The sequence below is a fragment of the Sapajus apella genome, unplaced genomic scaffold, assembly GCF_009761245.1.
Source record: "Sapajus apella isolate SASKATOON/1434 unplaced genomic scaffold, GSC_monkey_1.0 scaffold94, whole genome shotgun sequence".
NCBI lineage: Eukaryota > Metazoa > Chordata > Mammalia > Primates > Cebidae > Sapajus > Sapajus apella.
In genome coordinates, this window is record NW_022437034.1 from 2,089,202 (window position 1) to 2,104,352 (window position 15,151).

Below are 15,151 nucleotides of genomic sequence, written 5' to 3' on the forward strand. Positions count from 1 at the left end.
GGGCCAGGAAGAGCAATCTGAACTCTGAGTCAGGACAGGGTCTCTCACTGCTGGCCTGCCTGCCTGCCTTCCCAGGGGCAGGCCCACTGGGGTGTCTCAGGACTTCTCTTTCTTCCCCATTCCAGGCTCGGCATGGAGCATGACGGTCAGGGGAATGGCTGCGCAGATGAGACCAGCCTGGGCAGTGTCATGGCGCCCCTGGTGCAGGCTGCCTTCCACCGCTTTCATTGGTCCCGCTGCAGCAAGCTGGAGCTCAGCCGCTACCTCCCGTAGGTCATTCTTGCCCCCAGAGCTGGGATAGGGAGTGTGCGGTCTGCCACTCTGAGCAGACCTCACACAGCTGGCTGTCTTCCCCAAGTCTTCCCTGGCTTCGCTATTCTGTGACGCATCTCACCTCCCCACCGAACCCGGCCTAAAACGTACCCCAGTAGCATCACAGCCTAGTGTTTCAGAATGTGTTCAGGTGACCACTTACATAGAATTCTCATTATACATGCAGACCCCCTGGCTCACGGAAGATGGTAAGTTAGATTCTGCTGAGGTTGGGTCTAGGAATCTGGATTTATCAAGCATTGCAGGTAATATTTGCACATGCTGAAGGTTAGGAGCCACTGGGCTGAGGCCAGGGCTCTAAACCCAGGGGCTTCTAACAACCCCTTTGAGGCCACCTGGTCCCTGCCCCCAGAGCTACCCAAGGTCGACTTCCCAGTGGATGAACAGTGCCACTGTGACCTTCTCCTGGACCCTAGGGAAATAAGCATGCTCAGGAGGGAGCTCCCTCCTCTCCTCACTCCCATTCTTGGCCCCAGCAGCAAGGCCTGGCTGGTCAGCTCCTGGGTCTTCAGGGATCTTCAGGTACAGAACAAGTGTTAGACTCAGGAGCGCAAGGCCTGAGAATGGGAGGCCAAGTGGATCTGGATGGGGGGGCAGGTGGAGGCAGAGATATAGTCACTAGTGCCATGCAGGAGCCGGGCAGGGCAGCTCACCCAGGGTCCATCCTGCAGGGTAGGCTCGTTTTTCTTCTTTCAGTATAGAGTGAGTCCTCAAATTGTCCATGAATCAATCATTAGTCTTGGCCATAACATGTCCCTCTAAGGTGGGCAAAACTGACCTAATTCAGCTGCAAGCTGAGTATCTAATCCCAGTCTGGGTACCCTTGCCTTTGGCTGCAAATGGAGCCCTTCCAGACACAGTCACCGGTGGGAGCGAGGTCCTCAGTGAGGGAGATGCTCAGGGCAGCCCCTCCCCCATGAAGAGGCAGTGCTGGGCACAGGAAAGCGGGTGCAGATTCCTGCAGACCTTGCTCACAGAAACCCCGGCTCCTGGGAAGGGAAAGCCTGGGACTTCCTGCTGTCGGCCTGTCTCACCTTCCTTGTCTCCGCCGGCAGCTCCTATGACTGCCTCCTCGATGACCCCTTTGATCCTGCCTGGCCCCAGCCCCCAGAGCTGCCTGGGATCGACTACTCAATGGATGAGCAGTGCCGCTTTGACTTCGGCAGTGGATACCAGACCTGCTTGGCAGTGAGTACCCATCTGGCCTCTGCCAGGTGGTGGGTGCCAGGGCAGTGTCCTTCTGTGGCCCAGGCTGGACATTCATGAAGCACCTCCTGCCCAGCTGGCCAGTGGGCCTGGTGATGGGCCAACAGACGCAGTGCTAGCCACCATGCAGGGATGCAGAGTGAACACCTGTGGGGGCAGGTGTGCGCAGTGGCTGGGGAATGCATTAGCCCTGGGGAAGATGGGAAAGCAGAGCAGAGAGGGTGGGTACCTGACGGGAGCCTGGCTGGGCTCCTTCCCTGGGGAGCTTATCTGCAAAGGATCCCAGGTTTCAGATGTGAACCCAGACCTCCCAGAGCCTCAAACCCTAGTCCCAGTTCAGTGACAAATGGCCTCTGTAAAGTGGGGCAGGGAGGCCTTGGAGAGAGGACAGTGAGAAGAGGACAGTGAAAGAGCCATGGCTGGGATCTTTCTCAGTGCCCTGGAGAAACAAGGGGTCCCCTGGAGGCTGCTGGCACTTGGGGTCAAGTAGAACTTGAAGCAGGAGAGAGGCTTTGGCTGCCTGCCCTGCAGTGCCTTGGGTGCCTGCACCCATCACACCCTCTTTTCTCTCCATTACTGACCTTTGTTCCTTGGACAAAGAGCCAGTCCGGCCCGGTGACCCACGTCCCTTGCCATGCAGTTCAGGACCTTTGAGCCCTGCAAGCAGCTATGGTGCAGCCACCCTGACAACCCCTACTTCTGCAAGACCAAGAAGGGGCCCCCACTGGATGGGACCGAGTGTGCACCTGGCAAGGTACCTGTGGGGTGTGCAGCAAGAGTGGCCTTCCTGGAGTGCAGGGCATCCATCACTGGCATGGGGGCACATCCCAGGGGGAACCCTGAACCCTGGCCCCTTTCTCCAAGTGCTTATATGAGTGGGGCGGTGGTGCTAAAGGACAGGGTGAGCCCAGTGTGCAGGTGAATACACATGGCATCTTCCCATAAACTCACACCCTTTCTTCTCTCCCAGACCACAGCACTTTGTCTCTGTAATTAGCTGAGGGTAGCATGCTCTCCTAGCCGATCTGACAGGAAGGCTTACTTCCATTTTACAGATGAGAAGACTGAGGCCCAGGCAGGTTAATTAAGGAACTTGTTGGAGTCTCACTGGGAGTGATTAGTACAGAAGGGATGCGGGGAAGGCTCTGTGTGTCCTGCCTACTCCCCCACACCCAAGCTGTCTCTGTTGAGCAAGAGACACACGTGTTCTTCCCCATACCAACCTTCATGAATGTCCCGTGTTTGCTCCCTCATGCATGTGTGGGTGCCAGGGCTTCGTTTGCCTGGGGGACCCTGTGGCTAGGTCTGAAACCCAGCTCTGCTCTGTTGCCAGCACTGCCCCTGATCACTGTGGTGACCTTGGGCCATTCATTGAACTTTTCTGACCACCAACACCTGACCAATGTCAGGGTTGTTCTGAGGTTACTGACTCATGTCAAGGCATGTGAGGGAGCAGGGAAGAAGCCAGGTGCTAAGAGAGGAGCTTCCTCAGCAGTAGCAGGAGCCCTGCCACAGCAGCCACCCCACCAGCCTGCCCCCTGCCTCCTGCCCCTAGCCAGGCTTCTTTTTTTTTTTTTTTTTTTTGAAACAGAGTCTCAGTCTGTTGCCCAGGCTGAAGTGCAGTGGCAAGATCTTGGCTCACTGCAACCTCCACCTCCCGTGTTCAAGTGATTCTCCTGCCTCAGCCTCCCGAGTAGCCAGGATTACAGGCATGCACCACCATGCCCAGCTAATTTTTGTATTTTTAGTAAACACGGGGTTTCACTTTGTTGGCCAGGGTGGTCTCAAACTCCTGACCTCATGATCCGCCTGCCTCAGCCTCCCAAAGTGCTGGGATTACAGGTGTGAGCCACCGCGCCCAGCCGCCAGGCTCCTCCTATTCATACCTGTCCTGCTGAGCAGCTCTGGGGCTTGTCCCATCACAGGTGGATGGAGCTTCCCATGGCCTGGCAGGTCCTTGATGGGTTAGAGCTGTTTCGGGTCTTTCCACTTCTTCAGTTTTCCCAGGTGTTTTCAACGTTCCAGACCCTCCCCAGTCACAATTTCACGAGACAGTTCATCAGTAGTTCTCAATCTGCATATTGGAATGGGCTGCATATTGGAATCATCCTGGGAGCTTTAAAACCCCTTCCAAAGAACAAGGAGTGACTGCAGATGGGCATAGAGGATATTTTTGGGGTGATAAAAATATTCTCAAATTGGATTTGGTGACGATTGGATAACTGCAAATTTATGAAAAATCATTGCAATGTACACTTGAAATGAGTGAATTCTATAGTATGTAAATTATGCCTCATTATACTTCCTCCAGAAGTTCCTGCCCCTAGCGATTCTGACTCAGTTGTTCTAGGGTGAAGATCGGGCATCTGAAGTTGTAAAATCTCCCCCAGGTGATTCCAAAGTTGAAAACCCTTGGGAGACTAACTTTGCCCAGAGAGCTTTGCACACTTTTTTCATGCCACCCTACAGGAAAAGGGCAGGGAGTTGCCTCTAGTTGAGCCTTTCCTTATTGCCTGGCCCTGTGTTATGGCCTGTAGATATGGTAGAGCAGTCCCACTTAACAGGTGGCTAAACTGAGGCTCAGCAAGCTAAAGTAGCTGCACATAGCTAGTACTGCTGAGCTGGAATTCAAACCCAGGAATCTCTGACTTCATGCAAACACTCTTTCCACTGCACGGACCTCCCCACATGGCTGGCCTGCCTCCCAGAAGCACATCGCATGATCCCTGGAAGGTGCTTTTGAGATACAGAGCCAAGGTCAACTCTAGCTAGCGGGCGAAGATTGTCTTCTCTCCCCTTTCAGCCCTTTATTACTCCCGAGTGTGCAAATAATTGCCCATTGATTATCATTGTTCATCATAAGATCTGCCATTTCTGGCTTTGTGTACTGGGCATGATCTCATTGGATGCTATGAGCAGGTGCAGCTTCCCGTGTTGTCCAGTTGAGGAACAGGCCCAGAAAGGCAAGCCCTTTGTCTAAGGCTGCTCAGCTCATGCTGGGGGTGGGACTCTGCCTAAACCCAGGCTCATGCTCTTGCCATCCCTTTCTCTGTCTCTCCCGTGGTACCCACCATCTGAGCCATGTGCCCAGTTGGGCACCCTCCAGGGTGGGCTCAGCAGCAGCAGCTCAGGGTGACCTCACACCCTTTGCTCCGCCCCAGTGGTGCTTCAAAGGTCACTGCATCTGGAAGTCCCCGGAGCAGACATACGGCCAAGATGGAGGCTGGAGCTCCTGGACCAAGTTTGGGTCGTGTTCGCGGTCATGTGGGGGCGGGGTGCGATCCCGCAGCCGGAGCTGCAACAACCCCCCGTGAGTGTGCTTGGCTGGGGTGGGCAGGGCAGGAAGCCCCTCCTCAGAGCTGAGAGGCTTGGAGCGGAAGTCACTGGGAAGACAGTGCAGGAGAGAAGGGCCCTGTGGGGGGTTGTGTGTGCTAACGCATGAGGACACAGAATTGTTGGTGGAGGCAGATCACTACCTGCATCCACTAAGGACCCTCAGATCTGCCTTCTGTGCATTTGTCGGAACCAGTGGTTCTCAAGCTCATGTGCAGAAGAGTCCCCAGAGTCTGGGTGGCCCTACTTCTTCATGCGTGTAACAAACCCTCTCATAATCCTGACCCTCTGGCTAAACTTTGAGAAACACTGATCTAAGCTCTTTGTTGGGAGAATCAATTCCCTGACTTTGTTTTCTACTACATGGAGAAAACCTCCCTTTAATTTTTCTTAACTTACCTCTTTCTAACATCAAAGCTCCTTCCCCTCTTCCCACTCCCAAGTTTTAGCATTCTGGGGGAGATCTCCATTTTCCCTGCTCATCCCCTCTATGGGGATCTTCCCCACCGCTCCATCTCCATCTCCAAGCTGAAGCAGCCTGTTTAGAACAGCATCATGAGAGATGAGGACTGGCCAAGGCCAGCTGCATGGGTTGGTTGGCTCTAGTGATGCAGGGGTTCTGAACCCCCACAATGATGGGGCCTGGCCTGACCCCCTCACAGGGCTGAGGGGTATGATGAAGACTGAGGAATCACAGAGTTGTAGGGTCACAGTGGCTCTGGTGTCCTCAGGAGTGGTAATTCATACTGTTATTTATCTCTAGGCATGGGAAACTCACTGCCTATGGAAGCAACTGTTCCTTTGTTTTAGACAATATAGCCATATAGTTAACACAGACGGCTATATTGACCTTCTATACACATAAGCCAAAGTGGACTGCCTTGTAACTTTCATCTGCTGGGAATACAAAGACTGGTTGTAGAAAAGCCCAGGGATCCCTGTTCTGAGTAAATCACCTTGCAGGCATGACTGACAATTACCCCTTGCTATAATTGGTATCAAGGCTACCATTTATTGAGCTCCTCTGTAATAACTATTTTTATTTTATGAGACTTAAATAAAATGTGTGCTCTCAGCAGCCTGCTCACACAAATTAAATACTTAATAAAAGACAGCTGTTGTTATTATTATAGTGTGTCAGGCACTTTGTGCTAGGTGGCATGCTAAGCACTTACAAAAAGCTATGCAATTCTCCCGCATGTCTATGAGTAGGGTACTATTAACCCCAGCACTTGGACGCTTTGTGTCAAGTCTTACCCAGTTGTCTTGACTTAATGGAGAAGAAAGCATAGATGACTATAAAATACCTTTTCTCACTATTCTTCACAGACACACCAGGAGGTGTATAAAATAAGAGGGATTATAGTCCCTGTTTTCAAGGGGAAATTAAGCCACAGCAAGGCTAAGTGGCTTCGCCAAGATTGCACGGTCAGGACTTAGAAGCCAGCTCTTGTGATTCCAAATCCAAGTTTCTTTTACCACTCCTTAGTTTATAATGATGTTAAGTGGAAGTGGATGCAGATGGGAGTGGCTGAGTCATTTATGGGGACCTGCTCTATGCCAGGGCCTGCGAAACAGTTGAAGGCACCCACGTAGATGAATAAGAGGGAGTTCCCTTTCAGCCCAGCTAGAGAGGGTTAGTCAGTCCCTGTGTCAGTGTGTACATCTGTCTGTCTCACACTCACCGTGGAATAGATGGTGTGTGTCTGAAGGGTAGAGTGGTCTGGGAGGAAGAGGGTTCTGGAAGGCTGAGCTCCATAGCCCCATACCCTGGGAACTATTCTCTGGTTTATGGCAGTAGAACCCCTTGCCATGCTGTTGTGAATGGCTGAGCTGCTCCTGGTGGCTATGTGGGAAGCCTGACCCTCACAACCTTCCCAGCCATCAAGGTCACCCATCTCTCTGTGCCTGTCCCAGCCCAGCCTATGGAGGCCGCCCGTGCTTAGGGCCCATGTTCGAGTACCAGGTCTGCAACAGCGAGGAGTGCCCTGGGCCCTACGAGGACTTCCGGGCCCAGCAGTGTGCCAAGCGCAACTCCTACTATGTGCACCAGAACGCCAAGCACCGCTGGATGCCCTACGAGCCTGAGGACGGTGAGCGGGCCCCGCTCCCCCTCCCACCCCATGTCCTTGGGCATCTGCTGGGGTTGTGTGTGCCCAGGCAGGGCCTCCCACCCCCACACTCTCCAGTGAAGGTGGAGGGACCATGGGGGTGCCAAAAGGGACACTGCAGTCAGCAGGCTCACCACATGCCCTTGTGCAGGTCTGCGTATTGCATACTTCCGGGGTCATCATCCCCATCAAGGCCATCCCTGATTTGTGTGTACTTATGATGACAGTTTTCTGGCAGATGCAAGGAAAGTGTCTTGAGGAAGGGACACTTCACACACAGGTGTTGCCATGGCCGGCAGCAGCGTTGGCTGTTAGGGTTGCCTCCCTTTCCGTCTTCTGTCCTTACCTGTCGGGAAAAGAATCAGACAGGTGCAGGCACACTTCCCGTCACGTGGCCAGTGTCCTGAGGCGCTCAGTCCTATTACGTGCTGTGTTTTTAGGTTTTACTGATTGGGCTGTGGTTTCAGCAGAGTCACTGAAATGATATTAGAAGGCAGGCAGATGGGAGCTGGTGGGATCTTCATATTGACTCTCTAGGCTGCCCTGGGACAGACACAGGCTTCTAGACTCATGTAAAGAGTCTGAATTTCGGGACCATGGTGCCAGTTCCCATCTGTTTTTGAGCGTTTCCAGTGATGGCTTCATAGCAGCAGAGCATCCAGTGAAGGGTTAGGATTCGTGGCAAGTCAGAGCCTTGGTGGAAGAGCCCTCAATGGTCCTCTGATTCCAGCTTTCCCTTGCCAGCTTCTCCATGGGTCCTCCATGGACTGATGCTCATTCTCTATCACACAACCCTAGGCCCAGACAGCTCCCATCAGGACAGGCTTTCCTCCCAGGACCATCAGCTCTTCAGCTCTGGTCTAGAATGACAGACACTTCAGGTTGGAAGGGACCTCAGGCCTGTCATGGCCAGATTCCTCCCGAACATCCCCACAGGGAGTGTATTCTCTCTGCTTGGATTCCTCCCATTCTGGGGAGCTCACCACTCCCTTGGCACTGTTGGCTGGCTTCTGTTGCTACCCAGGAAGCTGCCTGCCCTGGTCAGGATCCTGCCTGTCCTGGGTTGGAGCCCCCCCTAGACCCAGGTCCCTCCAAGAATCTGCTTCCTGCGCATGAAATTCAAAGTGTTCTTGGAGGTTGTGGCTCTGGACTTGAGCCTCCATGCTGGAGACAAGGAGTCACCAGCTGTCCTGGAAGCACAGGAACCAGTGCAGTGCCAAGCAGGTTCCTTAGTCATTGGCCGAGGGAAGCTTGCTTTGAAAGCCTTCCAGATCTGTTCAGAAACCAAACCAGCAACCACAGCACTGGGGAGGGGAGGGGCTGGGAGGCTCGTGGGGCAGCTGGGCTTTGGGCTTTTTCGAGGACTGTTAGACGAATCCCAGGAAGTTAGCTAAGCCCCCAACCTCCTTTTTTCTAAGAAGCACAGCGAGTGTTTATATGTTCTCTGGAACCTCCTTTTTAGGATATCTATAGCCCACATAAAGAAGGAAGCACTTAATTAAGACCAGAAAGGGCTCTCTTTCTCCCTGACTGTTCCTCCATTTTGCAAACCCAGATACCACTTTTCTGCCTTATTTTCACACAGCCTTCTAATGTTTACAAACATGCTAAGACACATGTCATACATGTGCACAGTGAAGTTTTATAGGGGTCAGAGCAGGACTCTAGCCAGACTGCTTAGGTTAGAACCCAGGCTGAACCACTTACCATGTGGCTCTGTGGACTTAAGCAAGTTTCTTAACCTCCCTGTTCCTCAGTTTCCTCCTCTGTAATGCTAGCACCTGTCTCACAAATGAGTTAATTCACAAAAAGCCATTAAAGCTGTATTTTAAGGGCATGTGAAGGTTTTAGAACTATCTAGAACATAGTAAGCATTCACTAAGTGTTGGCTTATTACTTCATCATTTGATTTCTCTCAATAAGCTGAGGTGCATTTTACTGATTAGGAATAATAAAGATAGGCAACAGAGACTGGGAGAGGTCGGAGCATCTGCCCAAGGTCACATGGCTAATAAGTGACACAGCATGGATTTTCAGCCCCAGCACCACACCCAGTGCTCCCCCGACTGCCTAGCTGGCCCCAGAGCTTTCTGGCTGGACCACACGCCGATCTGTCCTGGGCCATTTTCTCTGAACCCAGCTGGGGGCTCAGCCTGGTCCCTCTCCCTACAGATGCCCAGAAGTGTGAGCTGATCTGCCAGTCGGCGGACACAGGGGATGTGGTGTTCATGAACCAAGTGGTTCACGATGGGACACGCTGCAGCTACCGGGACCTGTACAGCGTCTGTGCACGTGGCGAGTGTGTGGTGGGTGCATCCCGGGCCACCCCGACTGCTGGCACAGGGAGACTGGAGGGCTGCACTGCAGCCCCTCCTGCCTGGGACGATGAGCATTGCCTCGCCGGCCCACTCCCAACACCGTTTGGTCCTCAGCTTAGCCCTGGGGTGCTGGAAGGGGCTCAGCCCTGTTGGAGGGGGGAGGAGATTGCCAGAATCCCCACCATGCCGGGTTTAAGACCTCACTCAGGTCACACGGTGAATTTGTGCCAGAATCCTGTCCAGGGACACCTCTCAGGCCAGGGGTCCTCTCCTGACCAGAGCCTGGGGATGGGAACGGGAGCCCCATGGAGCCCAGGGTGGCAGTAGGGGCAGGGGAGCCTCCTCCTACTGACTTCATCTCTGGTCTCAGCCTGTTGGCTGTGACAAGGAGGTGGGGTCTATGAAGGCAGATGACAAGTGTGGAGTCTGCGGGGGTGACAACTCCCACTGCAGGACTGTGAAGGGGACGCTGGGCAAGGCCTCCAAGCAAGCAGGTGAGCCGGGCTGGGGCTTGGGGGATGATGAGGGCTGACTGGAGATCTGGCTGCTCCTCAGGGGCACCCTCCCTCCTTGAACTGTGCCATAGTTTGGGGTGGGGAGAAGGGGCCCCGGGGCCCATCTCCCTGGGCTGCCCAGGCTGGTGAGCCATGCGCTGCAGCCAGTCACCACATTTTCCAGGCAAGCTCCTCCCTGAATTTGGGGCCCAGGAGCTCCAGGAGGCATTCTCCTACTGGGCAATGTGCTATGATGGGAGCTTGGCCATCCCTTAGACCCAGGGCTACTGGTGGGAGGGAGGCATCAGACAGATCTAAAGGTGTGGCCAAGACTGGACTGATAACCTTCTTTTCCTCTCTCCTTTCTCATTTTTTTCTTTAAACCTACAGCACTTTCTGCTTTGAATTACTGGTATCTTTGAGTTTCTTGACTTTCCTCTCTACCTCCAATCTGACCAAACTTGCTGTGCAAAAGGACCAGATATCAGTCCTTCACACTTTAGTATAAATGGGGCCTATTTCCTTTTGGGAGATGTTACAGCTTTGCCTCACCTTTGATTGTTGTGGGGAAGGTTGGTGGCTCTGAGAAAGCCTTGTTTCCAGGCCTTGGATAGGGAGGGCCATGGGGGCTCAGGATAGTCATGTGGAGTCTTCATGGCCTTTATCATTTAAATCCCATCAGTAGCAAGTAGTTTAAGGTGTGAGAAGAAACAGAGAGAGAGTCAGAGGAGCAAAAAGTGTGGGGAAGGGCAGAAGTGAGAGGGAGAGGAAGAGGGTCAAGAAAGAGGGAAGTAATAGCAGCTCTCACATACACACAGGCCCTTACAGGACACGTCTCGTTCGACCCTCCCGGCACCCTCATAGAGAAGGCGTCATCCTCAGTTTACAAATGAGGATATAGAGGTTCTGAGAGCTTCTGTGATCAAATGAGATGTTCCTGGTACCCAGTGGGAGAGTGGGGCTTGCTGGGCAGTGGGACCACCAGCTTAGAATGCTCACAACTTCTGGACCCTCCTGTGTGGCAGGAGCTGCCAAACTGGTGCAGATCCCGGCAGGTGCCAGGCACATCCAGATTGAGGCACTGGAGAAGTCCCCCCACCGCATTGGTGAGTGCTGGGGTGCTGGGAGGGGACAGTGGGGCCCCAGGCCTGCCCTCTGATTTGAGGGAACTGGGAGAGCAGAGGGCAAAATTCTAGTTCAAGCGGAATTATACTAACTTGAATAATGGGCAGAGACTCCCTGTTCATTTTATTTTTAAATTTATGCTGCATGGGTAACCCATTCCATGATTTACATTTCAGAAGGTCTAAAAGGGGACCTAGTAAAAAAGTCTCCTTCCTACCCCACTACCCTGGGGGCAGTTTTCTTCCCTAGGGGCAACTACTGTTAATAATTTCTTGTACACATAGAAGGCTGTTAAAGGAAAACCATTTTCACATAGTATATCAGTCAGCTTTTGCTGCCTAACACACTACTCCAAAACTTAGTGGCTTCAAACAATAATTGCTTCTTAGCTCACAGTTCTGTGGGTCATCACTTTGGGCTGGGCTCTGTGGGGTGGTTCTTCTGTGAGTCTGCCTGGAACGACTCATGCAGATGTCCTCAGCTGGTAGGTCTCCGGGAGCTGGTTGGTCTAGGATGGCCTCACTCACATTTCTGGTGGTTGGAACTGGCTGTTAGCTGGGGTCTTGAAGGTGCCAGGGCCATGTCCTCACCAGGTTGACCCAGTATTATTCACATTATGTCTGTCACCTGGTCCTCAGGAACAGCTTGTGTCATGTTTTCTAATGTCCCATTAGTCCAAGTCACATGGCCAAGCTCAGATTTAAGAGGCAGAAAAATAGATTAGCTTTTGATGGTAGAAGTGGTGAAGTTACAGTGCAAAGGGGCATGCATAGAGGAATAGGAGGAAGGTAGAGTCATTCTGCAGTCTTCTGCACAGGCTCTTACATTATTCTCATTATAATACAGCTAGTGCTCGACTTACGACCACGATTGTTTCCGACAGACTGGTTGTAACATGATTTGGTCATAAGTTGAGTAGGCTATATGCACGTGGAGATGGTAGTGCTGCCAGAAGCTGGTCTGCACTATCGTACGCCCAGCTGGGCAACGTTTGCGCTGCCAGACGCGGAGCAGTCGTGGCTAGCGATTGTGGTCGTAAAGTCGAATGGTCGTAAGTTGCATAGACCGTAAGTCGATCAATACCTGTAATACTTAAACACCAAGCCGCTAAATGAGGTGACACCCTTATGCTTGTACCAGTTTTCCAACTATGAAGCGAGGCTGGATTAAAAATGAGAACACCACAATAACAAATTAAGGACATTAATATAATGTGAGAGATGTTTTGTTTTGTTGTAGGCTGTCAAAAAATGGACACTTCCAGAGAGGGAAATCTATAGAGAGAATAGATTAGTGACAGCCAGGGGCTGGGGAAGGAAAGAGGCATGATGGCTAATGGGTATCAGGTTTCTTTTTGGGGTGATGAAAATGTTCTGGAATCAGACAGTGGTAATGGTTGAATCTACTTAAAAATTAGGCCGGGTGCAGTGGCTCATACCAGTAATCCCAACACTTTGGGAGGCCAAGGCAGGCGGATATCACTTGAGCTTAGAAGTTTGAGATCAGCCTGCGGAACACGGCGGAACCCCATCTCTACAACAAAATACAAAGTTTAGCTAGGTGTGGTGGCGCATGCCTATAGTCCTAAGCTACTTGATGGGGCAGGAGTGTCTCAAAAAAAAAAAAATCACTGAATTGTACATCTTAATTGAGTGAGTTGTATGGCATGTGAATTATATCTCAGTTCAAACCCCATGAGCCTAGTTCAGAGCAGGGTCCCAGTAGCAGGTAAGCAGCAGTCTGCCTCTCCCACACTGGGCAGTGACATCTGTGTTCAGACCCTATTGCAGTGGACATGCGGGCCACAATGTCCCTTCGAAATGTCACAGAGGCCCCTCTTCCCTATTACATCTGCCAAGTCACACTGCTTGGCACCAATTTCATCATAAATGGAAGTACAAAACACGTATGTCTTCGCAGGCTCGCATCACACACAAATGCTGCCATTCATATTTTTAGATTATCAGCAAAATAGTAATTTGTAAATATCTTCAAAGTTTCCTGGATAACTTGCACTTTTTGGAGAACACATCTGCATTGGCACCTCCCCTTAGCACAGCTGCAGGGGATTCCTAAGCTTCTATTCTTGAAGGTACCTGAAAGGGCATTGTCCCAACAGGCAATTGGCACAAGGGGAAACTGAGGCCCAAAGTAGATTGAGGGGCTCTGTATGCCCTGATTGATCCAAGAGGGGTGTGAGCAGAGCCAGTCTTGGCCCAGGTCTCCTGCCTCCGAGCCCTGTTCCCTTGCCAGCCATGCCACTCTACCACAATAGTACCCCCTGTGCGTCACTACTTACAACCACAGCGAGCCCAGGTTAGAGGACTTTGGTTCAGGCAAGTCCAGCCCACTGTGTCTGCCTGGCTGTGGGGAATGTGCTGGAATTAGGGGCTTGGGGAGGGAAGGGACAAGGAGAGAAAGGGCATCTATTCCAAGAAGAGGTGGAGCTCACTGGTAGTACATTCCCTGGGGATGATTTCAGAATATTTGCAGGCCCTGGGATGCCTCAGCCAGCCCCTTTCAGCCTCTGCTATCTCCAAAAATCTAGTTCTTTGATCCCCACTAGTCTTCTGCAGAGGTCACGGCAGCAGCTGCTAGCACCTGGGGTAGGCCAAGCGCAAGCTTGCTTGCCTGTTTACCAGGTGAGTTCCCTGATGGGTTAGACTTTTCCTGGGAGCCCGGTTGGGAGAGTGAAGCAGGGGCAGCCCAGGAGCTGAACTCTGAAATTGGCACAGGTTGTGTGATTATACAGGTGTGAGGTGCACAGTGGCCTTCAATGAAAACATGTGGATATATGAGTGTGTGTGCATGTGTGTGCATCTGTGTGCATGCCCGTGTAGGGGTGTGTGTTCCCAACAGGACATGTAGAGGCCTAGGACAGGTAGTAGCCCTGGCAATGAAGGCAGAGGCTCTGCCCATTGTCATTAGACTCTCCTGGAATTGGGGACATAGACTCTCTAAAAGGAAGTGTAGGGAAGAGAAGGAGAACTCATGCTGTTAATATCTCCCATGTGCTGGGCCATGAGCTGCCACTTTTCATGCATTATCTCAGTTTAGTGAGCCTCATGGCCATCTAGGAATATTGTTATCCTGTTTTGCAGTTGAAGGAAACTGAGGCTCAGAGAGAGGCTGGGTACAGAGCAGGTCAGTTGTGGATCCTGGATTTGGGACTGGGTCTGGACAGTGGAGAGTTTATGATGGTCCACCCACCATTGTCTGAAATGAAGGGTGCATAGTCAGGGCTCCGCTACAATGAGGTGCAGGAGTGGTCAAGGGCAATGGGAGGATTGGAGGCTGCCTGTGGCCTGAGGAGCTGCCCAGCACTAGCCTAGACTGTCCGGAGCCACCGGGGATCAGGGAGTCTGAGGGTGAGGCCTGGAGGCAGGAGGCGAGGGGCATCTCTCCAGTAACCTCCCAGGAAGGGATGAGGCTCCTCATTTTCTGCTTCCCTTCCCTACCCCCCACCCCACCCCCACACTGCTGCTGTCTCTCTGGATGCCTGGGCTCTGGCCCAGCCCCCACTGTGTATCCAGGACACTGTGCATCTGGGAGCCGCTGATTCCTCGCTTGTATTAACAACAGCCAAGCCCTTAGGATGTCTTTAGGGATGAAACTGAAGCAGTTGGCAGAGTGACTGGCACATGGTTAGTGTTCTCAGATCCTTAGCTCTTACATGACAGTTACGACCATTTAAATCTATTCCAGATGGGAGCTCTGTGGGCCCCTCCTCCTGGACATCCCAGGGCTCTGGAGCCTTTGCCCTCCCCACTTGGCTAAGGGGCTTGGGTCTCAGGCTGCTGGGTCCTAGGAAGTCCAGAGTGGCCAAAGGTACCACTCAGGGCCCTTGGCCAGGTGTCAGACCTCCATATCTCCTACCCACCTGCCTCCCAGGGTCTTTGGGTAACAAGTTGTGAGTTACTCACCAACTGGAACATTAAGGGGTAGGCAGTTGTGGATTTTTTAAATCTCTGCCTCTGTGCCAGGCCCTGTGCTGGGCCAAGAACACCAAGATGGAGATGAGCCAACAGGCTTCTGGGAGAGGCATGGCATCTGCAATCACAGTAGTGCCAGAAGTCCGACACTTTTCTGGTGGTCTAGCAATAGTGCCCCTGCGCGTCACTACTTACAAGCTGGTTATGTTTATGAACTCTCCTCGTTGTTCTGAGAGCCTCAGTCGTGGGGGGCGGGCATTGCCATTATCCTCCTGGGGCGGCAGCAGCCCTGTGAGCTG

General features: G+C 52.4%; 1 protein-coding gene across 7 annotated transcripts in view; it reads left to right on the top strand.

Moving 5' to 3' along the window:
• Positions 1 to 15,151, top strand: part of ADAMTS14 (ADAM metallopeptidase with thrombospondin type 1 motif 14) — a 129,998-nt gene that overhangs the window by 101,801 nt on the left and 13,046 nt on the right. For 6 of the 7 annotated variants that reach the window (XM_032256254.1, XM_032256253.1, XM_032256251.1 and 3 more), the window contains 8 exons: positions 126 to 269; positions 1,389 to 1,521; positions 2,180 to 2,293; positions 4,701 to 4,849; positions 6,790 to 6,965; positions 9,156 to 9,289; positions 9,672 to 9,795; positions 10,821 to 10,901. In XM_032256254.1, coding sequence (XP_032112145.1) covers positions 126 to 269; positions 1,389 to 1,521; positions 2,180 to 2,293; positions 4,701 to 4,849; positions 6,790 to 6,965; positions 9,156 to 9,289; positions 9,672 to 9,795; positions 10,821 to 10,901 — 1,055 coding nt within the window. The remainder of the gene's footprint in view (positions 1 to 125; positions 270 to 1,388; positions 1,522 to 2,179; positions 2,294 to 4,700; positions 4,850 to 6,789; positions 6,966 to 9,155; positions 9,290 to 9,671; positions 9,796 to 10,820; positions 10,902 to 15,151) is intronic. The other variant, XM_032256252.1, reaches the window with a different exon arrangement.